Source organism: Trypanosoma brucei, chromosome 3 (genome assembly GCF_000002445.2).
Source record: "Trypanosoma brucei brucei TREU927 chromosome 3, complete sequence".
NCBI lineage: Eukaryota > Euglenozoa > Kinetoplastea > Trypanosomatida > Trypanosomatidae > Trypanosoma > Trypanosoma brucei.
The window spans coordinates 1325931-1347958 of NC_007276.1; the positions used below are offsets into that span (position 1 = coordinate 1325931).

Consider the following 22028-nt stretch of genomic DNA (forward strand, 5'->3'; position numbering starts at 1 on the left):
GGACACCAGCACCCCCTAATGTTCCCCTGATTCCTTGTAGTGTCCACGCAAACTTCCTTTCACATTCCGCGAGGTTTCACTTGGAGTACAGAGCGGATTCATCCCTAACGCTTGCATATGAGCCCGCCCCATGACATGTTCCGTCATGCGAGACCACCCCACAAACACGTCGCAGGCATAGCAGTAGTTGAGCACGGGTGGGTTCAAAAGATCCTGTGCCTCGACATCATTCATGACTCTCTGCTTTACCAGTCGAAGGCGGTTAATTGCCTCGTCGCGGCGGTTGGCATTACGTCGTTCAATAATGTCTGCCACAACCTCCGATTCCTTGACGAAGCACGCGCCCCGATGGCTTAACAAACATTTAACGTCCACAAATTCCTTCATGGCCGATGTCATTATATCACCTGCGACCACAGGGTCGTCCCCACCCGGACAGAGGGCACCATAGCACTGTTGTAAAGCCATGGTGGTTGCCTCAAACGTCGAGACACCACTTTGCCTAGTCCTCTTACGCAGCGCTTTAAAGAGGGAAGCGTAGGATTCGTCGATACGCAGCGCTACGCGGGGGATATGACGTGGAATGTGGCGGTTGAGTGCGTTTGCCTGGCTCCACGTCGCGTCCATAAGTAATAAATGAACTCTGTGAGTGCTACCTATGTTCTTAACGAAATCTTCCAGAAGGAATGCATCCTTCTCGGGGTAGAGTGAAACAGTGTGGATGGCATCGTCGGAGGGGAAATCGTAGTTTCCTTCTTCCGTGCGTACGGCAGGCAAGTCATTCAGATAGGCATCATCCTCCGGAACACCCCAAATGCGTATCGGTGCACCTAAAATAAATGCGGCTATATGACCAGAGTTTGTCCCTCGCATAAACTCCTCCGGATGCAACACAATTGTGACTTCGACAGCGGAGTGCTGTCCGATTTCAAGCATCCGCTGTCTATATTGTTCCAGTCTGTTACAAAAACATAGACTCTTTGAGAACCAACACCATAGGCAAACGTCTTTCCTCATCGCAGCCAACATTTGAGTTGATAAACGTCGCTTCACGGAGGCCTCATGGCGTTTCTCCAGCGGGAGGGATGCCACATACGCCCGCCACTCAGGACTTTCAGTTTCGTGGAAGAAAAGAGCCCCCGTCCCACTTCTCGGCGGAGAAACCGTAGCTCCCTCGCTATCATCATCACTCTGAAGGCCAACGTACTCAACTAGCCGGAGTAAACTCTCCTTGTACGGGTTAACCGCAATTTTCATCCCTGTAGACTCGTCGGTAGCCAAATGACAGCGCAGCGTCCAGCTTTTACGTGCCCTTTTTTGTTCCTTAATCGTTGCCCCAGTTACCGCACCTGCACTGAAGCACACTCGCAATGCGGCGACAACACAGAGGCGAATCAAGAAGTAGTGGTAAGGAGATATAATGTATGGCACAAAAACTCTTTTGCCTTGATTGGTCTGGCAGATTTGACGTAGTAAACTGACCTCATGCGATGAATGCAAAACACCCATATTCACACTCTATGAGTCTTAAACCACCGAGAAAGTCGACAGCACAATGTAACCTAATCAACATTGTAACGAGTAGTGCAAATCTGTGAAGAGAAAGTAAAACTGCAAGCGAATAGCAGTAACCTTTACCGAAAACAAAAAATAACTCAGGACTTCCCTTTTCCGTGGCATACGGGGCAGTCCTTTCCTTTTGTCCGCCTAGACTTGCTTAGTCGCGCAGCAAGTGTTGCCTCCCATTCATGACCACATGCCATGCATAGCCACCACAACTTTGTTTGATCCGTTGGCTCCACCTGACCGGGTTGCAAGTCACCATTTTTAAGGGGATGCCACTCCTGCAACAGCCCATTCTCATACTTGCTAAAGTCAGCATCGAGGTTCAACATCGAGCATGACGGACACTTCGCCTTGTCGGAGACCATGTCCTTGATTCGTGCCTTAAAGCTTGTGTTGCAGTTGGAGCAGCGCCAATAGGCGGATTTGTTGCTGCTCGCCGCAACTGTCTTTGGGTCCACACACGGATCATTGAGGGATTGATCCCAGAGCTGAACAAAACGTGCGGTCAGACGAGGATTTCGGATCTGCTCGCACTGAGGACACTTCGTTCGAAGACATGTACGCACAAATACGCCACTCTTCCACTTGAACCCACATTCCACGCACTTCCACGACACCACTCGGGCGCTGTCTACTAAAACCTCACCAGCAGGCTCCTCATTCGTATCTTCATCGTATTCCGCCACCAAATCTGGAAAGCGGTCTTTTAAATATCTACTTTCCCCATCAGTGGGTGCAATCTCATCTACTCCGTCGGCGGCGGTTTCCCCTGCAGATGCGGCTACTTCATCATCTTCAGGTTCCTCAGCGGCATCATATTCATCTGCTACAACCGATTCAACCACCCGCCGGCGGCCTCGTGGTGAAATGCCATCCGCCCCGTTGAGGACATCGTCGGCTTCCACCAATGGGAAACCTTCCTCCTCCTCTTCTTCCCATGGTTTTGCGCTGTCCCCTCTAATATCATCTGCATCGAACCCATCCCCTTTGTTCTCATCATTTCCCACTGCTTTCGATGCCGCCCCGCCTCGGCGGGTTTTGCGCTTACCTTCGACGGAGGTATTCCTCGTGCTTTCAGATCCCACCGCATCGGATTTCTTCTTCCGACGCTGCTGCTTAACCTCAGCTGCTCCCGCACCTGTTGTAGCGAAGCGTACAGATGTGAAAAGAACTATAGTTGCATGGGGACGAGTAACTACGCCTACATTCATGACGCATCTTAGCGCTAAAGCGGGCCACATCACAAAACGCGGTTGGTGGAGGAGTTGTCTCAACATGTTGGGGGTAAACTAACTGCAATATGGCAGGCTTAACTGTTTAATGCAACCCCACTCATTTATTGAAACACCGGGGAACATCATGTGAGATCGCCACAAAACCCAGCCGTTGCACATATGTTACACAGTAAAAAGAAGGAAAAAAAAGGGTGAGGGAGGGAGAAAGTGGAGATATATGTGTCTTACTGTATGCAGAACCACGTGTGGAACTACTCGCCAACGCACAATAGCAGTTCCGAGACGGCATATGTATATATATATATATATATATATATAAGGTTCACAGGTAGTGAAATCGATCTATCCCTCGTATCCTTCAGTGTGTTTGCGCACCTGATTCAAGAAAGGGAAGACAACAAATGAATACAAAAAAAAAAACAACACTCACTGCAGCGCTCATTATTGATATCAGGGTTGCTGTTGTTGTTGTTGTGTGTGCGTGTGTGTTTGAGTTTGTTAGGTTTCAACTGTTTCGCAGAAATATCATGACCATCCCATTACCTCACTTCTTATCTTTGGCTTTTTATTTTCCTCCCTTCCCATTCGTTGAAAATAACCGCCATCCCTATTCTTTTTTCTTTTTTTTTTTTCCATTATGGTGTCACAACCCCCCTCCTCTTTTTTTCTCTCTACCATCCTCACGTACCTTTTTTACTCACCAAGACGCATAAACAAGAGCGGTAAAAGTAAGGTATTCACACATACGTTCCCCCCTTCTCTGTTCCCTCCTTCCTCATACACGCTAAGAAGTTTCTTGTGATAAATGTTATCACAACTTCAAAAGCAGAGCAATCAAAGATAATTAAAAAAAAAATGAGGATAAAGCCAAAAGAGGTAAAAAAAAAGTAATCACATCTCCAGGCTGTTCACGGTGGAAGCAGCCGAATCAACCACAACCACCATCCATATACATTTTTTTTTTTTACAGAAAAAAGAGGGGGAACTTGAAAATAGCAATAAACGTAGCGAAGTGAGACGAAATAAGAAAAAGGAAGAGTAACACGCAAAAAAGGCATTTAGAAAAAAACAACAACAACAACAACAACGAAACAACAAAAAAGGGGAGGGGTGACCGGGTACAAACAGAAGCACATCACACATCAACACACATTTAAATATATAAACATTTTTGAGACCGCACGCAGAAAGTTGGATAAAAAGAAGAAAAGGCTACAGTGGCAAGAAAAAGTAGGAAAATAATAAAGACGAAAATAGGGTGAGGGGGAGAAAACAATAATATAAACAATAATAACAATAATTATGATGATGATTGGTGCCATTTTTCTTTTTCACTGCTTTTTTCTTTTTTTTTTTTAAGTTTTTATTGTCTTTTCCTTGATCTACTGCCTCAAAATGCGCAACAAAAATTAAACTCTATGGATTTTTTTATATAATTTTATTCTCCTTTCTCCTTACGGAAAAATGCATCACTTCATAAATGACAAATAGCAAAAAACAGAAATGCGAAAAAACAAAAAAAAAAACATGTCCAGCACATTCCCCTCCAAGTATTGCTTCTTTTTTTTTTTTTGTCCATCTGTTTGTATCCAGCATAATAATAGTAATAGTGGTAATAACAAAAATAATAATAACAAAACAATGAAGAAAATTTCTTTTTCACGCCCCGTTATTTTTGGTAAGCATTCACCTCTTCTTTTTTTTTTTTGGTCCTCCTGCACCCTTCATTCTTCATTTCTATCCCAAAATTTCTCAACATATAATTAGAAGCGGTCATTAAACTACCCATTCGCTCATTCATTCATTAAGGAAAAGGAAAAAAAAAAACAACATCAAAAATACCAAAAAGAGAAGGAGACGCACACCCGCGGAAACGCGTATATGAATATATAAATATATATTTATATACGGAAGGTAAAACAAAAACGAAGAAAGAAAAAAAAGAAAAAAAGAGAGATGAAGCGTTAGAAGGGGTTCAAGGAATAAAATAAGGTAGCAAAAAAGAAAAAAAAAGAAATCAAAACATATATTGGAAAAAAAAACAAGCAGAAAAGAAAACTTAGCCGTATCAATCAAGTAACGCCCCCTAAGTGCACTTTGAAGAAAAAATTTCAGGAACATGGACAGGTACTTAGCTTTAAAGGAAGCAAAAAGAAAAAAAAAGGAAATATTGAAAGGTAAAATGCACATCACGACTTGTGTTGGTTCATGCGGGTGGAGTGGAACCTTGCAAACCGCGATAGATTTTCTTTTTTGTTTTTAGATCCTGGCGGTATCGCAGAGAGTAACCCTCACCTCGTTCCAGTGCCGGTCAAGACTCCTCCATGAATGCAGTACATTCAGGAATAGGTCAGGAGCTAAACTGGTCTTCCCCATCAGTTGTTTACAATCATTATGAATGCTTCTGTTCTTTCCATCAAACGCAGTGACCACATTCCGCACGGCATCCATGATCTCGTCCCTTTGCTTTACATCTTCCACATTAGATAAGTCATACGCTCCGCGTTGTTCCCTCAACTTCTCCACTTCTTCATGCTGAAGGTTGATACGGATCAAAAGCTCTTTGAGTGCTTGTCCATTCTCTGACGAACCTTTGCTCACTGGCGCCTCAGGCCGGAACCCTTTACAGTTTGCCATGCCGAAGCCACCACTTCTTGACGTGCAACCACTCTCAACGTTGGAGCTGTGGGACCGCTTCCTTGGAACCCGCGAATTATACAGTTCCGATGTTGTCCGCGCGGCATCCGGTTCTTCCGCAGAAACCGCAGCACTTGCCTTCCCGAATGTGCTGGTGTTGTTGTCATTGGCATCGGTAGCAACGACAGAATTATCGTTTCCAGACGTAAGCTCACTTTCTATGGTGTAGGTGATATCTCTTTCCTGTGAGATGGTGGGGGGACTGCGTGCTTGCGGCTCTGGGAGTCCGGTAGACGATTGTGTCAAGGGAACATCTGCGCTGGTTTGTATTTTTGGGGGTGTCACTGCGTCTGACTCAGGTTTCTTTTCACACAGTGTAGAATTGAGGGAAAGGCGACGAGATGCCGCCACGGAACTGCTTGATGTTTCTGACAGCCGAATTCTCCGTGGGGGGAGGTCCAGTGAGAACTGCTCGTCAGCCCTTTTATCGCCACTATTTTTTTCCAAGAACATGTTCATAACAACTGCCAGTACATGCGCGGGGTGCTCTTCCGGATAGTCAGGACCACTTGGTAGTGGTAGCGGGTTATGCTCCAGAGCCGTTTCCCTCACGTGGCGCGTAATGTCCCCACGGCGAAGTAGCTTCCCGCAAAGAAGGGGGCAGAACAATTTCTTTTCTTGACACATCCTCTTATGCTGCACGGGGTCATCAGGATCGGTGAGGTATCTTCTGCACAGTGAACACTGTCGTGGTCCTGATGAGGGGGCTGGAGTTGACTCCACTTCCAGACAACCGGTCATCGCCACGGATGTGTTCCAATCATTTGTTTTTTGTGCATTGTCGTTTTCAATTAGCAGCGGTTGTGCCGCACAGTGCTCTTTCGGGGTATCCTTGACAATTAGACGTTTACACACAGTGCTTCCGTTGGTGGCAACGGCACTGAGTTCCGCCACACTCAGAGAGGGTGCGGCACATCCCTCTTTGGTAGCATACGAGGGTCGTTGATTCTGATATCCAATTGCCCCATTTGAAAGAGTTGTTACTTCGTTGGAATTATCAGTCAGCAGACCTTGGGCTTGATTCACCATTGCTTGTCTTACACATACTGTAGTAAGCTGGCTGGCACTTAGCTGAACGGAGCGGCTTGACGACACGCCATAGCTTTGTTTGGAGGAAACACTAGACGAGTGCGTTTTGAGTGCTAATTCGTTTACACCACGCCGTTGGGGTTCACACTCCGAGAGGGTGTGTTGCATGCTCATTCAAAAAAAAAAAAATTGCGACAATAATAACAACTATTATTATTACTACCACTACTAAAACCTCGTTGACACTGCTTTCAGCGCGGCTCGCCAACTGACGAAATGCTCTTGTCCCAAGACTGCGGTTATGCGGCGACCAAACAACAAAAAAGGAAAAAGAAAAAAATTCTCTACTAATAACAAAGTAAGCCGCCGGTGTCTCTAATGGAAAAAGAAGGATATGAGGACCATGGGAAAGGGAGAGCGAATAGGCTTCTACAGAGCAAATACAAAGGCAGTAATGATCACACCAACCCGATAAATGCACACACACACACACATATATATATATATAATCGCAAAACGGATGACCAACAGCACGTCAAAATGACACTTGATCATTACCTCTTCCGAATCCGATTCCTGTGCGCACCGTCCAGCACCCGAACTAACGAAGACACCATTCATCTGCGTGTGTTCTTACAAGTGAATGGGGCCTTCGTTTGGAATTTCCGCATAAACGCGGCACATTTGGCGGTTTCTCACAAAAAACCACATCGTCCCCAAAATATCCCCGCTATCATGTTAACGGACAATCAAATTAACTTTTCCACATTGTCAACAATGGTGAAACAAAATCAAAGGAGTTCGACGGGGGGATACATGGTTCGTCCGGTACTCATTTCCTTCTTTGGGATTCCAACTTAATGCATAAAATATAATCACGACACAAGGTCGAAACAAATTCAGTCCTGCCTCACAAGATGTCTCTCTCATAGAGGTTTGGTTATGACATTGGATTGAGGTTACGAAATAGTGAATGGGGAAACGCAAAAGTAATGAGCAAACGGTCAACCACAAGATTTTATCACGTTCTGTTCATTTCGTAATAACCGACAGCAAATACGGTGGACATTATCCTAAACATTTTTTTCTTATCTGGCTGAAAATACTCACAAGACCAGAGACATTGAGACAAGGCAACAGAAAATATGGAAGAGAGGGAAAATACAAACACGAAGTGAGTAAACGGAAGAACGTCACCGCACCACAGATATGTGGTTATGGCAAAAGTACACACAGCGGCAGATTGCAACAGATACATTACTCACAATCAGGTAATTAAAAAAACATAAGGTTTGCACAGTAAAAGTAGTGAAGAAGAAGCAAAAGGCAAAAAGTATTTTTAAAAAAAAAGCATTGAGAAATGCGCGCTTGACACGCGGCCATTCGGAGTCGCACGAGGTAGAGCCAGAAAAAAAAAAGGACGAAAACGCCCGTCCACGTAAGGAGTAGTGTACCAGCACGCTCCTTCAACTTTGTTTTTTTTTTCCTCTCCAACCACACCAAGCCGCAAACAGATACAAAGACACAATAATTCCCGTCTCCGAGTTAACCCACATGCGACCTACCTGATCAAAGAGTGGAAGGTGAAGGCAAACAAAAAAAAGCAAAGACCAAAGCAAAACAGGTTACAACGAAGAGTTGTAAGGATATAAACACCCGAAAATCCCATTATTCAAAGATTCCGTTCTTACAAAGAAGGGTCAATACGAAAAACATGTCAGGATTCGTAGCAACAAAGTGATGTCAGAGAATAGACATCAAGGAAAATCATGTTTGAGTAACCAAACAAGGTACCTACATTTTTTAGAGTGTATTCCCATCTTTTCTTCATTACACACTTCGTTACATACAAGTACTTCCTTCATACACAAAAGATCTGTCCGCAAACATTCCCGCATATTCCATCACAATGTAAAGACCCATTCGTACAATCCAATTTTTTCGTGTTGCAGTCTCGCACGTCTCAGCAACACTGCATATCCCTTCAGCTCATAATCCCAACAGACACACGCATATAAACCGCAAAGCCTAAATAAGAGCAAACTCTCGAACACTGTCAAGGGCGGTACGCGCCTTCGTTAAAGCAGTCATCATCGCCGTGGTGGCGCTTCGTTGCTGAGCAATTTGTGGTGGCTCCGCAAGCAATTCCTCAACGGACCTTTCAGAATACAGTTTTCGCACCAACCTGGCATACACATCCTCACGCAACTTAGTTATCATGAGAAGAGTGATCGCTTTCGGTACCTGATCAGCAACATTACTCTTCACAACAGCAAAGTAGCCCTCCACCATCTCACGAACCGCATCGTTGATATACTGTTCATGCGTTGACATTTTTTCATTTAGTTTGATGGAAGATGGTACAGCACCCATGTTGGATTTCTCCCCTTGAGAGACAATTGATTCTATCAGTCCCTTTCCACTTTTATCCTTGCTCACCTTCGCCTTACCCTTATCTTTATCATTTTCATTACCACCTTCCTCCTTTGACTCTTGGGCATTGCCACCAAATATTTTGATGAACGATCGCTGCACAAGATCCTCCATCAGTGGATGTTTCACATTGATGAAACCACGTTCAGCAGCAATGATTGTTTTGACATGCTCTACCGTGGGCGCACGGAATTCATTCAGCGCCTCACGGCATATATCCACAACAGCCTGCTTCAGTTTGGGGAAGCGCTCCAACTTGATTGAGCAGGCGTCGACGATCTTTATGAGTTCCTCGTACGTAAACTGCACGCACTTGAGTGACGGATCCTCCAAGCGCCCGATCTGCTGTTTTGCAAGTGCAACAAACACGTGATCTGATGGAAACAGGGACGCGTGCATACCAGCCATGTTCCGCGCATTAATGCGAATATACTCGTCGGTAAGGTCATTCTTCGCACTGATGCCGTTAACATATGTAGAGAAACATTCATGGAATATATAGTCAAGGCGGGCGCCACCAAGCAGTTCCTTAGAAGCATCCGATGCACCGCCATCAATTGTGTGGTTGATTGCGTCGCAAAACACTTTGATTAATGCCAGCATGCTAGCACCAGGATCCACTCTGTCATGCTCACGCATACCAAGCCTTTCCATCTGTTTCCTTGTATCATCCAAGAGCTTGTCTACATGACTCTTTAACTCTGGAATAACCATCTTGATGTGCTCGAGCAAGAGACCATTTAACTTCTGTGTCAGGTACTCTGTGCCCTGTGTGTCAGCAATGGACGCATATGCCGGGTGGTTGCGAAAAAATTCCTTTTCATCGTCACGAGCCGCTTGCATCCCCTTTGATGTATTTATATCATGTTGGCTGCGGTTAACGACACCAACGAAGCCGTGTCGAAGAGACAAAACCTTCCCAGTAAGGATGTCGTACGCATCAGTGCCGCGATCCATAAGGTCCAGTTTCGTTAACACGGCAATTGTTCTCTCCCCCTCGGGATCCAACTGCTTGGCTATCTGGAGCGAAGAGCTCGTGGCCAAGTCAGCGTTTGCAGGAGATATCGCAAGAATAATTGTGTTTGAAGGAGAGATGTAACGCGTTACCATACTCTTGATCTGCCGATCGATATCTTTTGGTTGGTCACCAACGGCGTTCATCACGAGCCCGGGAAGATCGACAAGTGTCAGGTTAAGCACATGGGATGAGTAAATCTTGAGATTAATAGGCTTATCCGTAATAGCGGAGTGCCCAGCAACTTCCGTTGTACGGTTCTGAATCTCCTCATTGATCTCAGAAAAATCAAAAAACTTCTTATTGGGTCTGTGGAGAAACTCACCCCATTCATCCTTGTTTGACCTTGGTAACTGTACCAGCTGCAAAACCAGTGGGCACCGTGTCACAATGCCTGAACCACGAGGAAGGAAATCCTTACCGACAATAGCCTCCAGCACACTGCTTTTGCCGGCACTCTGACTTCCCACAACAGCAATCTGTGGGAGGTTAAGCTTGATGTTCATCTTGACATTTGCAAAGGCATCGTGTAGGTCATTGACGACCGAGATGAGTCGCTCCATAGGATCAAAAGTATCTAATAAAGGTGTAAGATATTAGTGTGCATGTGTGTGTGAAGAGGGGGAGATATAAACATCAACAAGGAAAGAACCACATGCAAGAACAATGATAACGAACATAAGGTGGGAATTCGGAAGACACTGTCACACATTTATCGTCACAGAGGTAGATTTTGCCTCATAGAAGAAGAGGGAAATATGATCTATTTTACAGGGTATGAGGTTGTGCGGCCCCCCTTACCTAGTCACAGCAGTATGGATCAGTAATCTTTCACCCGGTTCCATCCTCATTTTTATCGTCACTCAGAAGACCAAGCAACCGCTGTCGCCGCCGCCTCGCCTCAGAAACCTCCTGCAAAACGTGTGGTGCGTACGGTATCCTAATTCGCAGTTCACCATTCACCGAGCTGCGTTGTACATTAACACCCGAGGGAGCAACCTCTTGGCTTAACGGAACCTGGATGAGTTTCTCCTTAACAAACACTCGTATGTAGTTCACTTCCACTTGTACGTCAATTAGCGTTGTGGAGAGGAATCTCGGTACCTTCACTGTCAACACAACTGCTTCACCATCATCCGCTTCCTCGTCAAGAGTGAAGGGGAGTTTGGGTTCGTTTCTCAGCAGAAGCCGCCCGTGCTTCGCTATCTCCTCCTCCGCAGTGAGACGCTGCGGCTTCCTTTCCAACTCTTCACGTATCGCGCCGAACTGACTAGACCGCTCACGTTCCCGTTGCTCTTCCCTTTTGCGCCTCTCCTCCTCCTCCTTCTCGCGCAGCATCTGGAGCCGCTCCTCTGGAGTATGGCCATATAAACGCTCACCCTTCTCGTTGTATCGTGGCGGAAAGGGGTCAACGCCTCGTGCAACCATCTCTGACTTGATACGCTCCGCTTCCTGCAGTCGCAGTGCCTCCTCATTCACAGCGACTGAAATGTCGTCTTTGCTTTGACGCGCCTCCAGCCGCTCTGTCTTAATTACCTCTTCTCCATCGAGCTCACGCAGCTGCGGCAGCGCGTGCACAACGTAGGCACGGTACCCGGCCACCTTCGTGCATGGGTTTCCAGTAAGATGCAACTGGTCCAGGAAAGCGTTCGCCCGCAGGCGCTCCACGCATGTCACGTCCGCCACAAAGTTCAGCGTCAGATCCAGACGCTCCAGGGCCTCACATCCCTCGAGACCTTCGATGTAAGTAATATTGTTCACAGCAAGGTTCAAATATTTGAGATACTTGAGATGCTGTAGGCCCTCGATGCGGGAAATGTAGTTGTTGCACAAGTATAGGATCTCCAGCTCACGACACGCGTCCCCAATGAGCTCGATCCTTTCAATGTCCTGCTGATGCAGTGCCACCTCCTTCAGGTTGCTTAGGCAACCTTCATTGTGCTCCGCGCGACGCCGAAGAAGGTCGGTAGTGATGCGGCCCATTGCTTGTATGAACAATTAAAACAAAGGTCCGCTGCTTATGCCGCCCGCCCTATAAGCAACAGGATACTCTATACCTTGAAGAAGGAACGGAAAGAAGTGATGAAATAGGGAGAACGCGGCAATACCGGAATGCTGATGCACTAATGGGACCGCATAGCACCGCTACGGAATTCTCGATAGAAACTACACCCGAGACCATTACGTACCTCAGAGTGGCGGCATGGTGGGGGCTCCACAGCTACTATCCCCAAATGCCATCTGCAGTGCCCGCCGCGCGTCGTCAAAACGCTGGTGATCCCCAGACAACATCGCCTCGTCCACCACCTCAGTGTGGCGCAGCAGCACCGTGTCTTCGTCGCGCAGTTTGTGTCTGTACTCATAGTGTCCCAGCCGCACCAACTCACGCCCCGCAACGGACGCGCGCATAAGCGTCAGGAAGGTGTCCATCAACACCTCGTAGAACGGTGACGACATGGCATGCCGCCGCAGCAGCATGTGCAAGCCTGACACCGTTGAGTCCAGCGCCTCGTGCGAGCCTGCGGGAAAGACGGCGCGGATAGCATCACGGTGGCGGAAGTGGTAGTCAAGGCGGCGTCCGAACACGAACTCACGCGCCGCATGATTTGTGCATGCCATCGCTATGGTTGCTACAGCGCATGAGGGCAACGGAGATCCCAGTGGAAGTCCCAGCACACCATTCACCAGCTGCTCTGTTGCACTAGTCGCGTGCTGCAGATAAGACATCGTCGCTGACACGGACCCAGGGTACTCACTACTTACCAACCCGGCACCCATGCTACACAGTGGTACACACCCGTTCACGAGCGAAAGAATTTCCGCTGCCAATGGTCCATCTAACCACGTAACACTCTCTCGTCGCCAGAGCCGCTCCGTCAGCGACTGCAATGAACGGGAAAGCTCAACGTCAGCCTTACCACCCAAAGCGAACGAAAGCGTGACACCGCTATTCCTATTGGCATCACCTCCATCACACGCAGCCGCAGACGTCACGGCCCATTCCCTTGCAAAAAGAGGCCCGGACACAACAACTAACTTCGATGGCAGATCCTGAGACACCCGCCCAAGCTGCTCCAGTGGCGTCAAGCCTTCTCTAGTAAAACCACGTGTGAACAGGAGCATCGGCGCGTCAGCGTGATTCTGCGCGCACCTAACCATCGGGGGCGTATGAGCGCCGTCATTTTCCAGGCACGTCGCTGGGACGCATGAAAGTACAGCATCCACACCTACGTCATCCTTTATGGGCTCCGCATCTACAGCGCGCACTGTCAACCCCGATGGCGCTCGTATGCGTCGGTCAGCCAGGCGGAAAGTGCGTGAGCCATACTGCACATCATGAAGGTAGTCACGGTCACGCCCTACCATCGTCACCTCACAAGACGCGGCCGCCCCATTCGCTAGCAGAGAGAGGGCACATGCAGTCCCCAGCTCCCCACTACCAAGCACAAGTAGTCGGGTGCGCATGACAAATTCACAGATCTGCCCCGTACCTCACCGCTCCAAACATCAAACCTTGGAGAGGCAACATCAAAGGAGGATAGGGAACAACAAAGACATATGGAGGAGTAGCAACCGCAGGCTGCAACACTGTAGTGACGGGGAACCAACAAAAAATATGCAAACGCCATGTCCACCACTCACAAGCAAGCTGGTGGGAAGTCTCCCGATGAATGGTAAAATAAATGTTACCCACTCATGCGCTAGCAATAAACTTTACCAATACTACCTCCTTCATGTTTCTCATTTCTCCCTCCCCAACCCTAAAAATAAAATTCACCTGTGTTTCCTGCACACACAGTCATGCGTAGTGGAGCCATGCACAAAATATACTGGCTCACCGCGGAAAGAACAGGTAGGAGAGCTTTTGTCCACATCCCCACCGGCTCTGTAACCAGCCGCTCATCCTTATGCGCTCCACAGCTCGGTGCACGGCCAGTCGCGCATGAGGAAGCGGATTCAATCGGAAGAATTCGTCGAACTCCTTAGCATATGCTTCACCCGTGAGTGAAGAGCCAACAGCTTCCACGATGGCCTGAATCCGAAACGTTCCGCTTCCCCACTGCTTCTCGATTCCCTGGAAGTGCTTCTTGAACAGCGACCAGACATAGCCATTTGGAAGAGAGGGGCTTCCCGCCATCGCAGAAAATATCACACCACCATACTGTGACCGGATACCGTCGTTATAGATACAGCGCTTCGCAATACCCTCGACAAATTCGGCATCCTCGGCATAGCAGACGGCTCGCAGCAACGAGCGGCATAACTCTACGTTGTCATGAGCCTCCGCAAACCGATTCCACACAGTCTGCGCACGTGCCGAAGTTTCCCCGGGTCCTAAGCGTATATACGCTGCCAGGGACATGGTAAGCGTGTCGGCGGTATACGTTGACCCTCCCAGATAAGCATCTGCTTCCTTCAGTGCCCACTCAACTGCTGGCAGCGCGAGTGCCTCCTTTGCAGACAGGCAATGAAGTGCCGTGGAAATGCATGCGTTGATAAAGAAGGCACGCTGCAGGCGCTCCTCTGCCGTACACGGTTCTGTCGAAACAAGCTTCGTCGCCACAACCATAATCTGGTACATTAGATTGTGTCGCAGCTCCCGCCGCACGTTGCCATCTTCCACGAATCCAAGGAAGTCATTCATATCGTGGTAGTACTCCTGCCACACTCCCGCATTCAACTCTCGCTCTGTGAGGACGCACCGGAGGATAGACAAACGCTCCACGTCATTATTTCCCATGTACACGGACGCCAGTGTGTCTGCAATCAAACCACAACGGTCAGGGATGGTAAGAGACTTGTATGCCCCCAACAATGACGAGAAGCTTGCTTCATCGTATCTGCAACGAAAGAAGCCTCGCCTCCGCGGGTTTGCGTTAATCCAGGGCGACTGAGCGAGCTCTTTAGGGAGATCCACACGCTGTTCCCCGCTCCCCCGCAAGGCGACACGGTGGCTGGTCCCATTGGCGCCTTCCAACACCACAGGCACACACCATAGAGTACTCCTCCGCTCAGTCGCAGAGGCAAATTGACAAGGCTCTTGGCGCAGTATAACTACGCCAGACGATGGGCGGCTGACGTGGACAAGAGGGAAACCCATCTGTGTTGTGAAAGAATCCATCGCCTCCGTCAGTGGGACCCCAGAGGACTCTTCCAGTGCCTCCCACAGTTGTTTCGTCGTTGTTGCGCCATAGCGATGCTTTTTGATGTAATGGGCCACCGAAGATGCCCACTTCTCGCCTAGGAACGCCTCTAGCATGTGCACCAGACCCATCCCCTTGTCGTAGCTAATCGCGTCGAATATCTGAGTAATCTCCGCGGGATCGCGGATGGGAACTTCCACAGGATGACTGTGCTCGTACATGTCACTTATCAGTGCGCTCGCCACACTTGCGTTGGCGTCCTCGTTGGCCCTCCATGCCGGCTGTAATTGGTGGGCAGCGTCATAGCCACACCACGAGGCAAATCCCTCCTTCAGCCATAGTCCTTCCCACCAGTTGACGGTCACCAGGTTGCCAAACCAGTTGTGCGACACCTCGTGGCAGATCAACTCCGCGGCACCCTTCAGTGCTGCAACACTGGACGTTTCTTCATCCACCAAAATGGCCTCCACGCAGGCAATGCAACCCCAGTTTTCCATCCCCCCGATTGGAAAGTCCGGTACGGCGACGACATCTAACTTGGGTAGGGGGTACTTGCAATCAAAGAACTTCTCGAAGTACTCCAATGCAAAGGCGGTAGTGCGGAGTGCGAATGCTGCGCGCTGCAGCTTTCCAGGTACTGTGTAGACCCTTATCGGTATGCCACAGGTTGTGGTACCAATGTGTTCCAGTTCCCCCACGAAACACGCGGTGAGATATGGAGGCACTGCGGGCACCATCTCAAAATCATAGGTCACGACATTGGACTCCACCTTCTTCGCACGGAGCGGACCGTTCGACAGCACCGTGTAGTTTTCCATGTCGCACGGAAGGGACACACGGAGCTTGAAGTCTGCACGGGCTGCCGGCTCGTCCTGACAGATGTAAAAGCAGCGCGCTGCTGTCGGCTCAAAATGCGTAGCAGCCATGCGGTGCTCCGTGCCGTCACCAGTTTTGAAGCACACACGGTAAAAGCCCCTCATTTCCTCTCGAATTTCTTGCGTGTAGCTGAACGTCACCGTGTGCTCCTCCGCAGTTTCACCACTCAGCTGCAACTGCAAGGTGCTGGCCTCTTGGTTGTGCCCCACAATTGTCGCCCCACACACCTCGTGAATAGCCATCGTTGAGTTGTAATGCAACTGCAGCTCCTTTGATCCTTCCACATCAGCCGCCCTTCGCAGTACAATTGTTTCCTTCCCATCGTACTTCCAACCTGCGAGGTCTACGCTGACGTGCAAGTCGTAGGACACAGGGACGAAGGGGTTGCGTAACTTCACCGTATTCGCGGCATCTGAGGGGAGAGTTGGCATGTTAAACCCTTGATTGATAACTTGTTAACTTGTCTGAAAAGTGAGAAAGCGCAAGGTTGCAATCAGTGAGGACAACACGCGGCAGGAGGGGGGAGGGTTCGAGTTGCGAAAGAGGTGTGACAGGGCACAGAACGACCTCCTACAGCACGCAGTACAATCAAAGCGAAAAGGGATTTACACGGTGTAGAGCAATAGAGTTGAACTCGTTTTGGAGTGGTGCTTGGGTTTATTAATACTTTTTTTTTTTTTTGATTAACTGCCGATGTAAATAATTTTTTATTTGATGTTCATAGGTTGATTGTATTTCTTGACGGTTTGACTGCTCTGATTTGCACTTTAGTTATCTGTTGAAGCTGCATTATTGTTAACGCACGGTTTTGATTCCGTTGTTTTCCCACACCATGAAGGAGAAATATCTTTGAAGTTTGCTGTTGTGTTTTTGTCCTCATCATTTCTTTTCTGAGAAAATCTGAAAATAGATGGCCGTTCATTTATACCAGGTTGGTATATGGACCACTGTCATTTTTCTTCAAACCTTTGTTGCCATATCCCACAGATTTATCAAAACGGTATGCACACTGCAACAGAACAAACACTGTTCCCTTTTTTCCAGCACATTCGTCTGGCTGAGATGCCTGGTCACGTTGTTACCCTTTCAAACAGAGCGGTTAACTTTTCTTCGCCTAACAGAAAAAAATGCCTCACTCCATAGTTTAAAAGCTTCCGTTGGTCACATAATCGAATGTTTTGTCCCTCCGCAGGACAACGCTGTCTCTACCTTCAGTGTCAGCGTTAACCGTTCGTTTTCCCCCATTAAACATGAATTGCGAGTGGTCTGGCTTGGCTCCGTGCGAACACGCATACTTTAAAGAACACGTCCCCGTAACCTCACGTTTCTAACGGAGTGAAAAGGTCCGACAGTATTCGAAACACGTGCAATTCAACACAACGTGTGTGAAGGAAGAAAGAGCGGAAAAACAACACAAGTTATTGCGAAGGCAAGCAAGGAGTCAAACGCCACATACTCTTTCATTGCAAACTTTCACTTGCATAGCGGGGCAGCAGACTCTAAGGCGCGCGGCGGTTAATAACATTGCGCTCCTACGGCTCAAAACCGGCGCTAACTTTGTTCCGTGCAAGCAGGACTATGATGCAAGCAAAACCACACAGCAAAGAGACCTAGCCTACAATCGAGCCTTGACTCCAAGCAAACAGAAGGAGAAAGATTCGAATATATAAATCAGGAATAGAGAACAACAGCGCCGCCGGCTTGCAAACGAAAAACAGCAGATGACAAAAGGAATACAAATTTTCTCCGCTGCTCTCTCGGCGTATTTCTTTATGGGCAGAAGTTACAACACAACTCACTACAGTCAAAAATTGGAATTCTCTTCTGTATTTAGCACCTTTCTCAGTGATGGTGGCCTCTGATCTTGCTAACACCTCTCCGCACATCCCGGATACGGTGGCGACTTTCACAGGCCAGAGGAAAAGAAAAAAGAAACGGGGGAAAAACACTACCACCAATACTGAAAGAGAAGGTCCCTTTATATATTTTTGCTTCTTCGCACCATATTTCTTGCCCCTCTATCAGCAGCGACATGCAGGAGCAGCGTGACAAGAAGGCGATAGGAAACCAGAAGGCATGACATTTAGGTGCCACACCCGTCGCACCCCGTTAAGTGAGTAACAGCGATATAAATTAAAAACAAAAAAAGAAAAATAACGTCAGAACCAGAAGAAATACAAAACAACGCCAGCCAAAAACAGAAAATAAAAATGATGCAGAGCACAAACGTCGATATGGGGAGCAGGAGCCACACCTGCCACACTGCCCTAAACGGATAAACAATAAAAGGGCTCGCGTTACTAAACACAAGCAATATAGAACAATAACAAAACTTACCCAGCTCTTTATACTACCTCTACAACAACAAAATAATAAAGATATATATATATATATATCAGCGATACTACTGTTCCTTTGGACATATATCATCGATCGAAAAAACACGAAAAGAGGCCTTCCCCCAAATGTAAAGACCCATTCGTACAATCCAATTTTTTCGTGTTGCAGTCTCGCACGTCTCAGCAACACTGCATATCCCTTCAGCCCATAATCCCAACAGACACACGCATATAAACCGCAAAGCCTAAATAAGAGCAAACTCTCGAACACTGTCAAGGACGGTACGCGCCTTCGTTAAAGCAGTCATCATCGCCGTGGTGGCGCTTCGTTGCTGAGCAATTTGTGGTGGCTCCGCAAGCAACTCTCCAACGGTCCTTTCAGAATACAGTTTTCGCACCAACCTGGCATACACATCCTCACGCAACTTAGTTATCATGAGAAGAGTGATCGCTTTCGGTACCTGATCAGCAACATTACTCTTCACAACAGCAAAGTAGCCCTCCACCATCTCACGAATTGCATCGTTGATATACTGTTCATGCGTTGACATTTTACCGTTCAACTTAATGGAAGATGGTACAGCACCCATGTTGGATTTCTCCCCTTGAGAGACGGCAGATTCTATCAGTCCTTTGACACCTTTATCCTTGCTCACCTTCGCCTTACCCTTATCTTTATCATTTTCATTACCACCTTCCTCCTTTGACTCTTGGGCATTGCCACCAAATATTTTGATGAACGATCGCTGCACAAGATCCTCCATCAGTGGATGTTTCACATTGATGAAACCACGTTCAGCAGCAATGATTGTTTTAACATGCTCTACCGTGGGCGCACGGAATTCATTCAGCGCCTCACGGCATATATCCACAACAGCCTGCTTCAGTTTGGGGAAGCGCTCCAACTTGATTGAGCAGGCGTCGACGATCTTTATGAGTTCCTCGTACGTAAATTGCACGCACTTGAGTGACGGATCCTCCAAGCGCCCGATCTGCTGTTTTGCAAGTGCAACAAACACGTGATCTGATGGAAACAGGGACGCGTGCATACCAGCCATGTTCCGTGCATTAATGCGAATATACTCGTCGGTAAGGTCATTCTTCGCACTGATGCCGTTAACATATGTAGAGAAACATTCATGGAATATATAGTCAAGGCGGGCGCCACCAAGCAGTTCCTTAGAAGCATCCGATGCACCGCCATCAATTGTGTGGCTGAGTGTGTCGCAAAACACTTTGATTAATGCCAGCATGCTAGCACCAGGATCGATATTGTCTTGCTCACGCATACCAAGCCTTTCCATCTGTTTCCTTGTATCATCCAAGAGCTTGTCTACATGACTCTTTAACTCTGGAATAACCATCTTGATGTGCTCGAGCAAGAGACCATTTAACTTCTGTGTCAGGTACTCTGTGCCCTGTGTGTCAGCAATGGACGCATATGCCGGGTGGTTGCGAAAAAATTCCTTTTCATCGTCACGAGCCGCTTGCATCCCCTTTGATGTATTTATATCATGTTGGCTGCGGTTAACGACACCAACGAAGCCGTGTCGAAGAGGCAAAACCTTCCCAGTAAGGATGTCGTACGCATTAGTGCCGCGATCCATAAGGTCCAGTTTCGTTAACACCCCAAGGGTCCTCAGACCTTCGGGATCCAACTGCTTGGCTATCTGGAGCGAAGAGCTCGTGGCCAAGTCAGCGTTTGCAGGAGATATCGCAAGAATAATTGTGTTTGAAGGAGAGATGTAACGCGTTACCATACTCTTGATCTGCCGATCGATATCTTTTGGTTGGTCACCAACGGCGTTCATCACGAGCCCGGGAAGATCGACAAGTGTCAGGTTAAGCACATGGGATGAGTAAATCTTGAGATTAATAGGCTTATCCGTAATAGCGGAGTGCCCAGCAACTTCCGTTGTACGGTTCTGAATCTCCTCATTGATCTCAGAAAAATCAAAAAACTTCTTATTGGGTCTGTGGAGAAACTCACCCCATTCATCCTTGTTTGACCTTGGTAACTGTACCAGCTGCAAAACCAGTGGGCACCGTGTCACAATGCCTGAACCACGAGGAAGGAAATCCTTACCGACAATAGCCTCCAGCACACTGCTTTTGCCGGCACTCTGACTTCCCACAACAGCAATCTGTGGGAGGTTAAGCTTGATGTTCATCTTGACATTTGCAAAGGCATCGTGTAGGTCATTGACGACCGAGATGAGTCGCTCCATAGGATCAAAAGTATCTAATAAAGGTGTAAGATATTAGTGTGCATGTGTGTGTGAAGAGGGGGAGATATAAACATCAACAAGGAAAGAACCACATGCAAGAACAATGATAACGAACATAAGGTGGGAATTCGGAAGACACTGTCACACATTTATCGTCACAGAGGTAGATTTTGCCTCATAGAAGAAGAGGGAAATATGATCTATTTTACAGGGTATGAGGTTGTGCGGCCCCCCTTACCTAGTCACAGCAGTATGGATCAGTAATCTTTCACCCGGTTCCATCCTCATTTTTATCGTCACTCAGAAGACCAAGCAACCGCTGTCGCCGCCGCCTCGCCTCAGAAACCTCCTGCAAAACGTGTGGTGCGTACGGTATCCTAATTCGCAGTTCACCATTCACCGAGCTGCGTTGTACATTAACACCCGAGGGAGCAACCTCTTGGCTTAACGGAACCTGGATGAGTTTCTCCTTAACAAACACTCGTATGTAGTTCACTTCCACTTGTACGTCAATTAGCGTTGTGGAGAGGAATCTCGGTACCTTCACTGTCAACACAACTGCTTCACCATCATCCGCTTCCTCGTCAAGAGTGAAGGGGAGTTTGGGTTCGTTTCTCAGCAGAAGCCGCCCGTGCTTCGCTATCTCCTCCTCCGCAGTGAGACGCTGCGGCTTCCTTTCCAACTCTTCACGTATCGCGCCGAACTGACTAGACCGCTCACGTTCCCGTTGCTCTTCCCTTTTGCGCCTCTCCTCCTCCTCCTTCTCGCGCAGCATCTGGAGCCGCTCCTCTGGAGTATGGCCATATAAACGCTCACCCTTCTCGTTGTATCGTGGCGGAAAGGGGTCAACGCCTCGTGCAACCATCTCTGACTTGATACGCTCCGCTTCCTGCAGTCGCAGTGCCTCCTCATTCACAGCGACTGAAATGTCGTCTTTGCTTTGACGCGCCTCCAGCCGCTCTGTCTTAATTACCTCTTCTCCATCGAGCTCACGCAGCTGCGGCAGCGCGTGCACAACGTAGGCACGGTACCCGGCCACCTTCGTGCATGGGTTTCCAGTAAGATGCAACTGGTCCAGGAAAGCGTTCGCCCGCAGGCGCTCCACGCATGTCACGTCCGCCACAAAGTTCAGCGTCAGATCCAGACGCTCCAGGGCCTCACATCCCTCGAGACCTTCGATGTAAGTAATATTGTTCACAGCAAGGTTCAAATATTTGAGATACTTGAGATGCTGTAGGCCCTCGATGCGGGAAATGTAGTTGTTGCACAAGTATAGGATCTCCAGCTCACGACACGCGTCCCCAATGAGCTCGATCCTTTCAATGTCCTGCTGATGCAGTGCCACCTCCTTCAGGTTGCTTAGGCAACCTTCATTGTGCTCCGCGCGACGCCGAAGAAGGTCGGTAGTGATGCGGCCCATTGCTTGTATGAACAATTAAAACAAAGGTCCGCTGCTTATGCCGCCC

The 22028-nt window shown here is 48.0% G+C and overlaps 9 protein-coding genes across 9 annotated transcripts, besides 10 other annotated features; all 9 read right to left on the bottom strand.

Moving 5' to 3' along the window:
* Positions 1 to 22028: part of a sequence feature (sequence corresponds to BAC RPCI93-48K5) that runs on past both edges of the window.
* On the bottom strand, positions 16 to 1509 carry Tb927.3.4690 (hypothetical protein, conserved; the record flags this gene model as incomplete). Its single annotated transcript, XM_838968.1, has 1 exon — positions 16 to 1509. The coding sequence occupies one exon, from the start codon at positions 1507 to 1509 to the stop codon at positions 16 to 18; it is 1494 nt and encodes a 497-aa protein (XP_844061.1).
* On the bottom strand, positions 1656 to 2843 carry Tb927.3.4700 (hypothetical protein, conserved; the record flags this gene model as incomplete). The annotated part of the gene is made up of 1 exon (XM_838969.1): positions 1656 to 2843. The coding sequence occupies one exon, from the start codon at positions 2841 to 2843 to the stop codon at positions 1656 to 1658; it is 1188 nt and encodes a 395-aa protein (XP_844062.1).
* Positions 3089 to 3119: a microsatellite.
* Positions 3869 to 3899: a microsatellite.
* Positions 4073 to 4114: a microsatellite.
* Positions 4123 to 4180: a sequence feature (T-rich).
* Positions 4224 to 4244: a sequence feature (AT_rich).
* Positions 4396 to 4438: a microsatellite.
* Positions 4686 to 4709: a sequence feature (AT_rich).
* Positions 4718 to 4859: a sequence feature (A-rich).
* Positions 5061 to 6695, bottom strand: Tb927.3.4710 (hypothetical protein, conserved; the record flags this gene model as incomplete). Its single annotated transcript, XM_838970.1, has 1 exon — positions 5061 to 6695. One exon carries the CDS (start codon positions 6693 to 6695, stop codon positions 5061 to 5063), a length of 1635 nt encoding a protein of 544 aa, XP_844063.1.
* On the bottom strand, positions 8556 to 10538 carry Tb927.3.4720 (dynamin, putative; the record flags this gene model as incomplete). Its single annotated transcript, XM_838971.1, has 1 exon — positions 8556 to 10538. One exon carries the CDS (start codon positions 10536 to 10538, stop codon positions 8556 to 8558), a length of 1983 nt encoding a protein of 660 aa, XP_844064.1.
* Tb927.3.4730 (hypothetical protein, conserved) lies at positions 10807 to 11958 on the bottom strand (the record flags this gene model as incomplete). The annotated part of the gene is made up of 1 exon (XM_838972.1): positions 10807 to 11958. One exon carries the CDS (start codon positions 11956 to 11958, stop codon positions 10807 to 10809), a length of 1152 nt encoding a protein of 383 aa, XP_844065.1.
* On the bottom strand, positions 12166 to 13440 carry Tb927.3.4740 (hypothetical protein, conserved; the record flags this gene model as incomplete). Its single annotated transcript, XM_838973.1, has 1 exon — positions 12166 to 13440. The coding sequence occupies one exon, from the start codon at positions 13438 to 13440 to the stop codon at positions 12166 to 12168; it is 1275 nt and encodes a 424-aa protein (XP_844066.1).
* Tb927.3.4750 (aminopeptidase, putative) lies at positions 13811 to 16426 on the bottom strand (the record flags this gene model as incomplete). Its single annotated transcript, XM_838974.1, has 1 exon — positions 13811 to 16426. One exon carries the CDS (start codon positions 16424 to 16426, stop codon positions 13811 to 13813), a length of 2616 nt encoding a protein of 871 aa, XP_844067.1.
* Positions 18362 to 18391: a sequence feature (AT_rich).
* On the bottom strand, positions 18580 to 20562 carry Tb927.3.4760 (dynamin, putative; the record flags this gene model as incomplete). Its single annotated transcript, XM_838975.1, has 1 exon — positions 18580 to 20562. The coding sequence occupies one exon, from the start codon at positions 20560 to 20562 to the stop codon at positions 18580 to 18582; it is 1983 nt and encodes a 660-aa protein (XP_844068.1).
* Positions 20831 to 21982, bottom strand: Tb927.3.4770 (hypothetical protein, conserved; the record flags this gene model as incomplete). Its single annotated transcript, XM_838976.1, has 1 exon — positions 20831 to 21982. The coding sequence occupies one exon, from the start codon at positions 21980 to 21982 to the stop codon at positions 20831 to 20833; it is 1152 nt and encodes a 383-aa protein (XP_844069.1).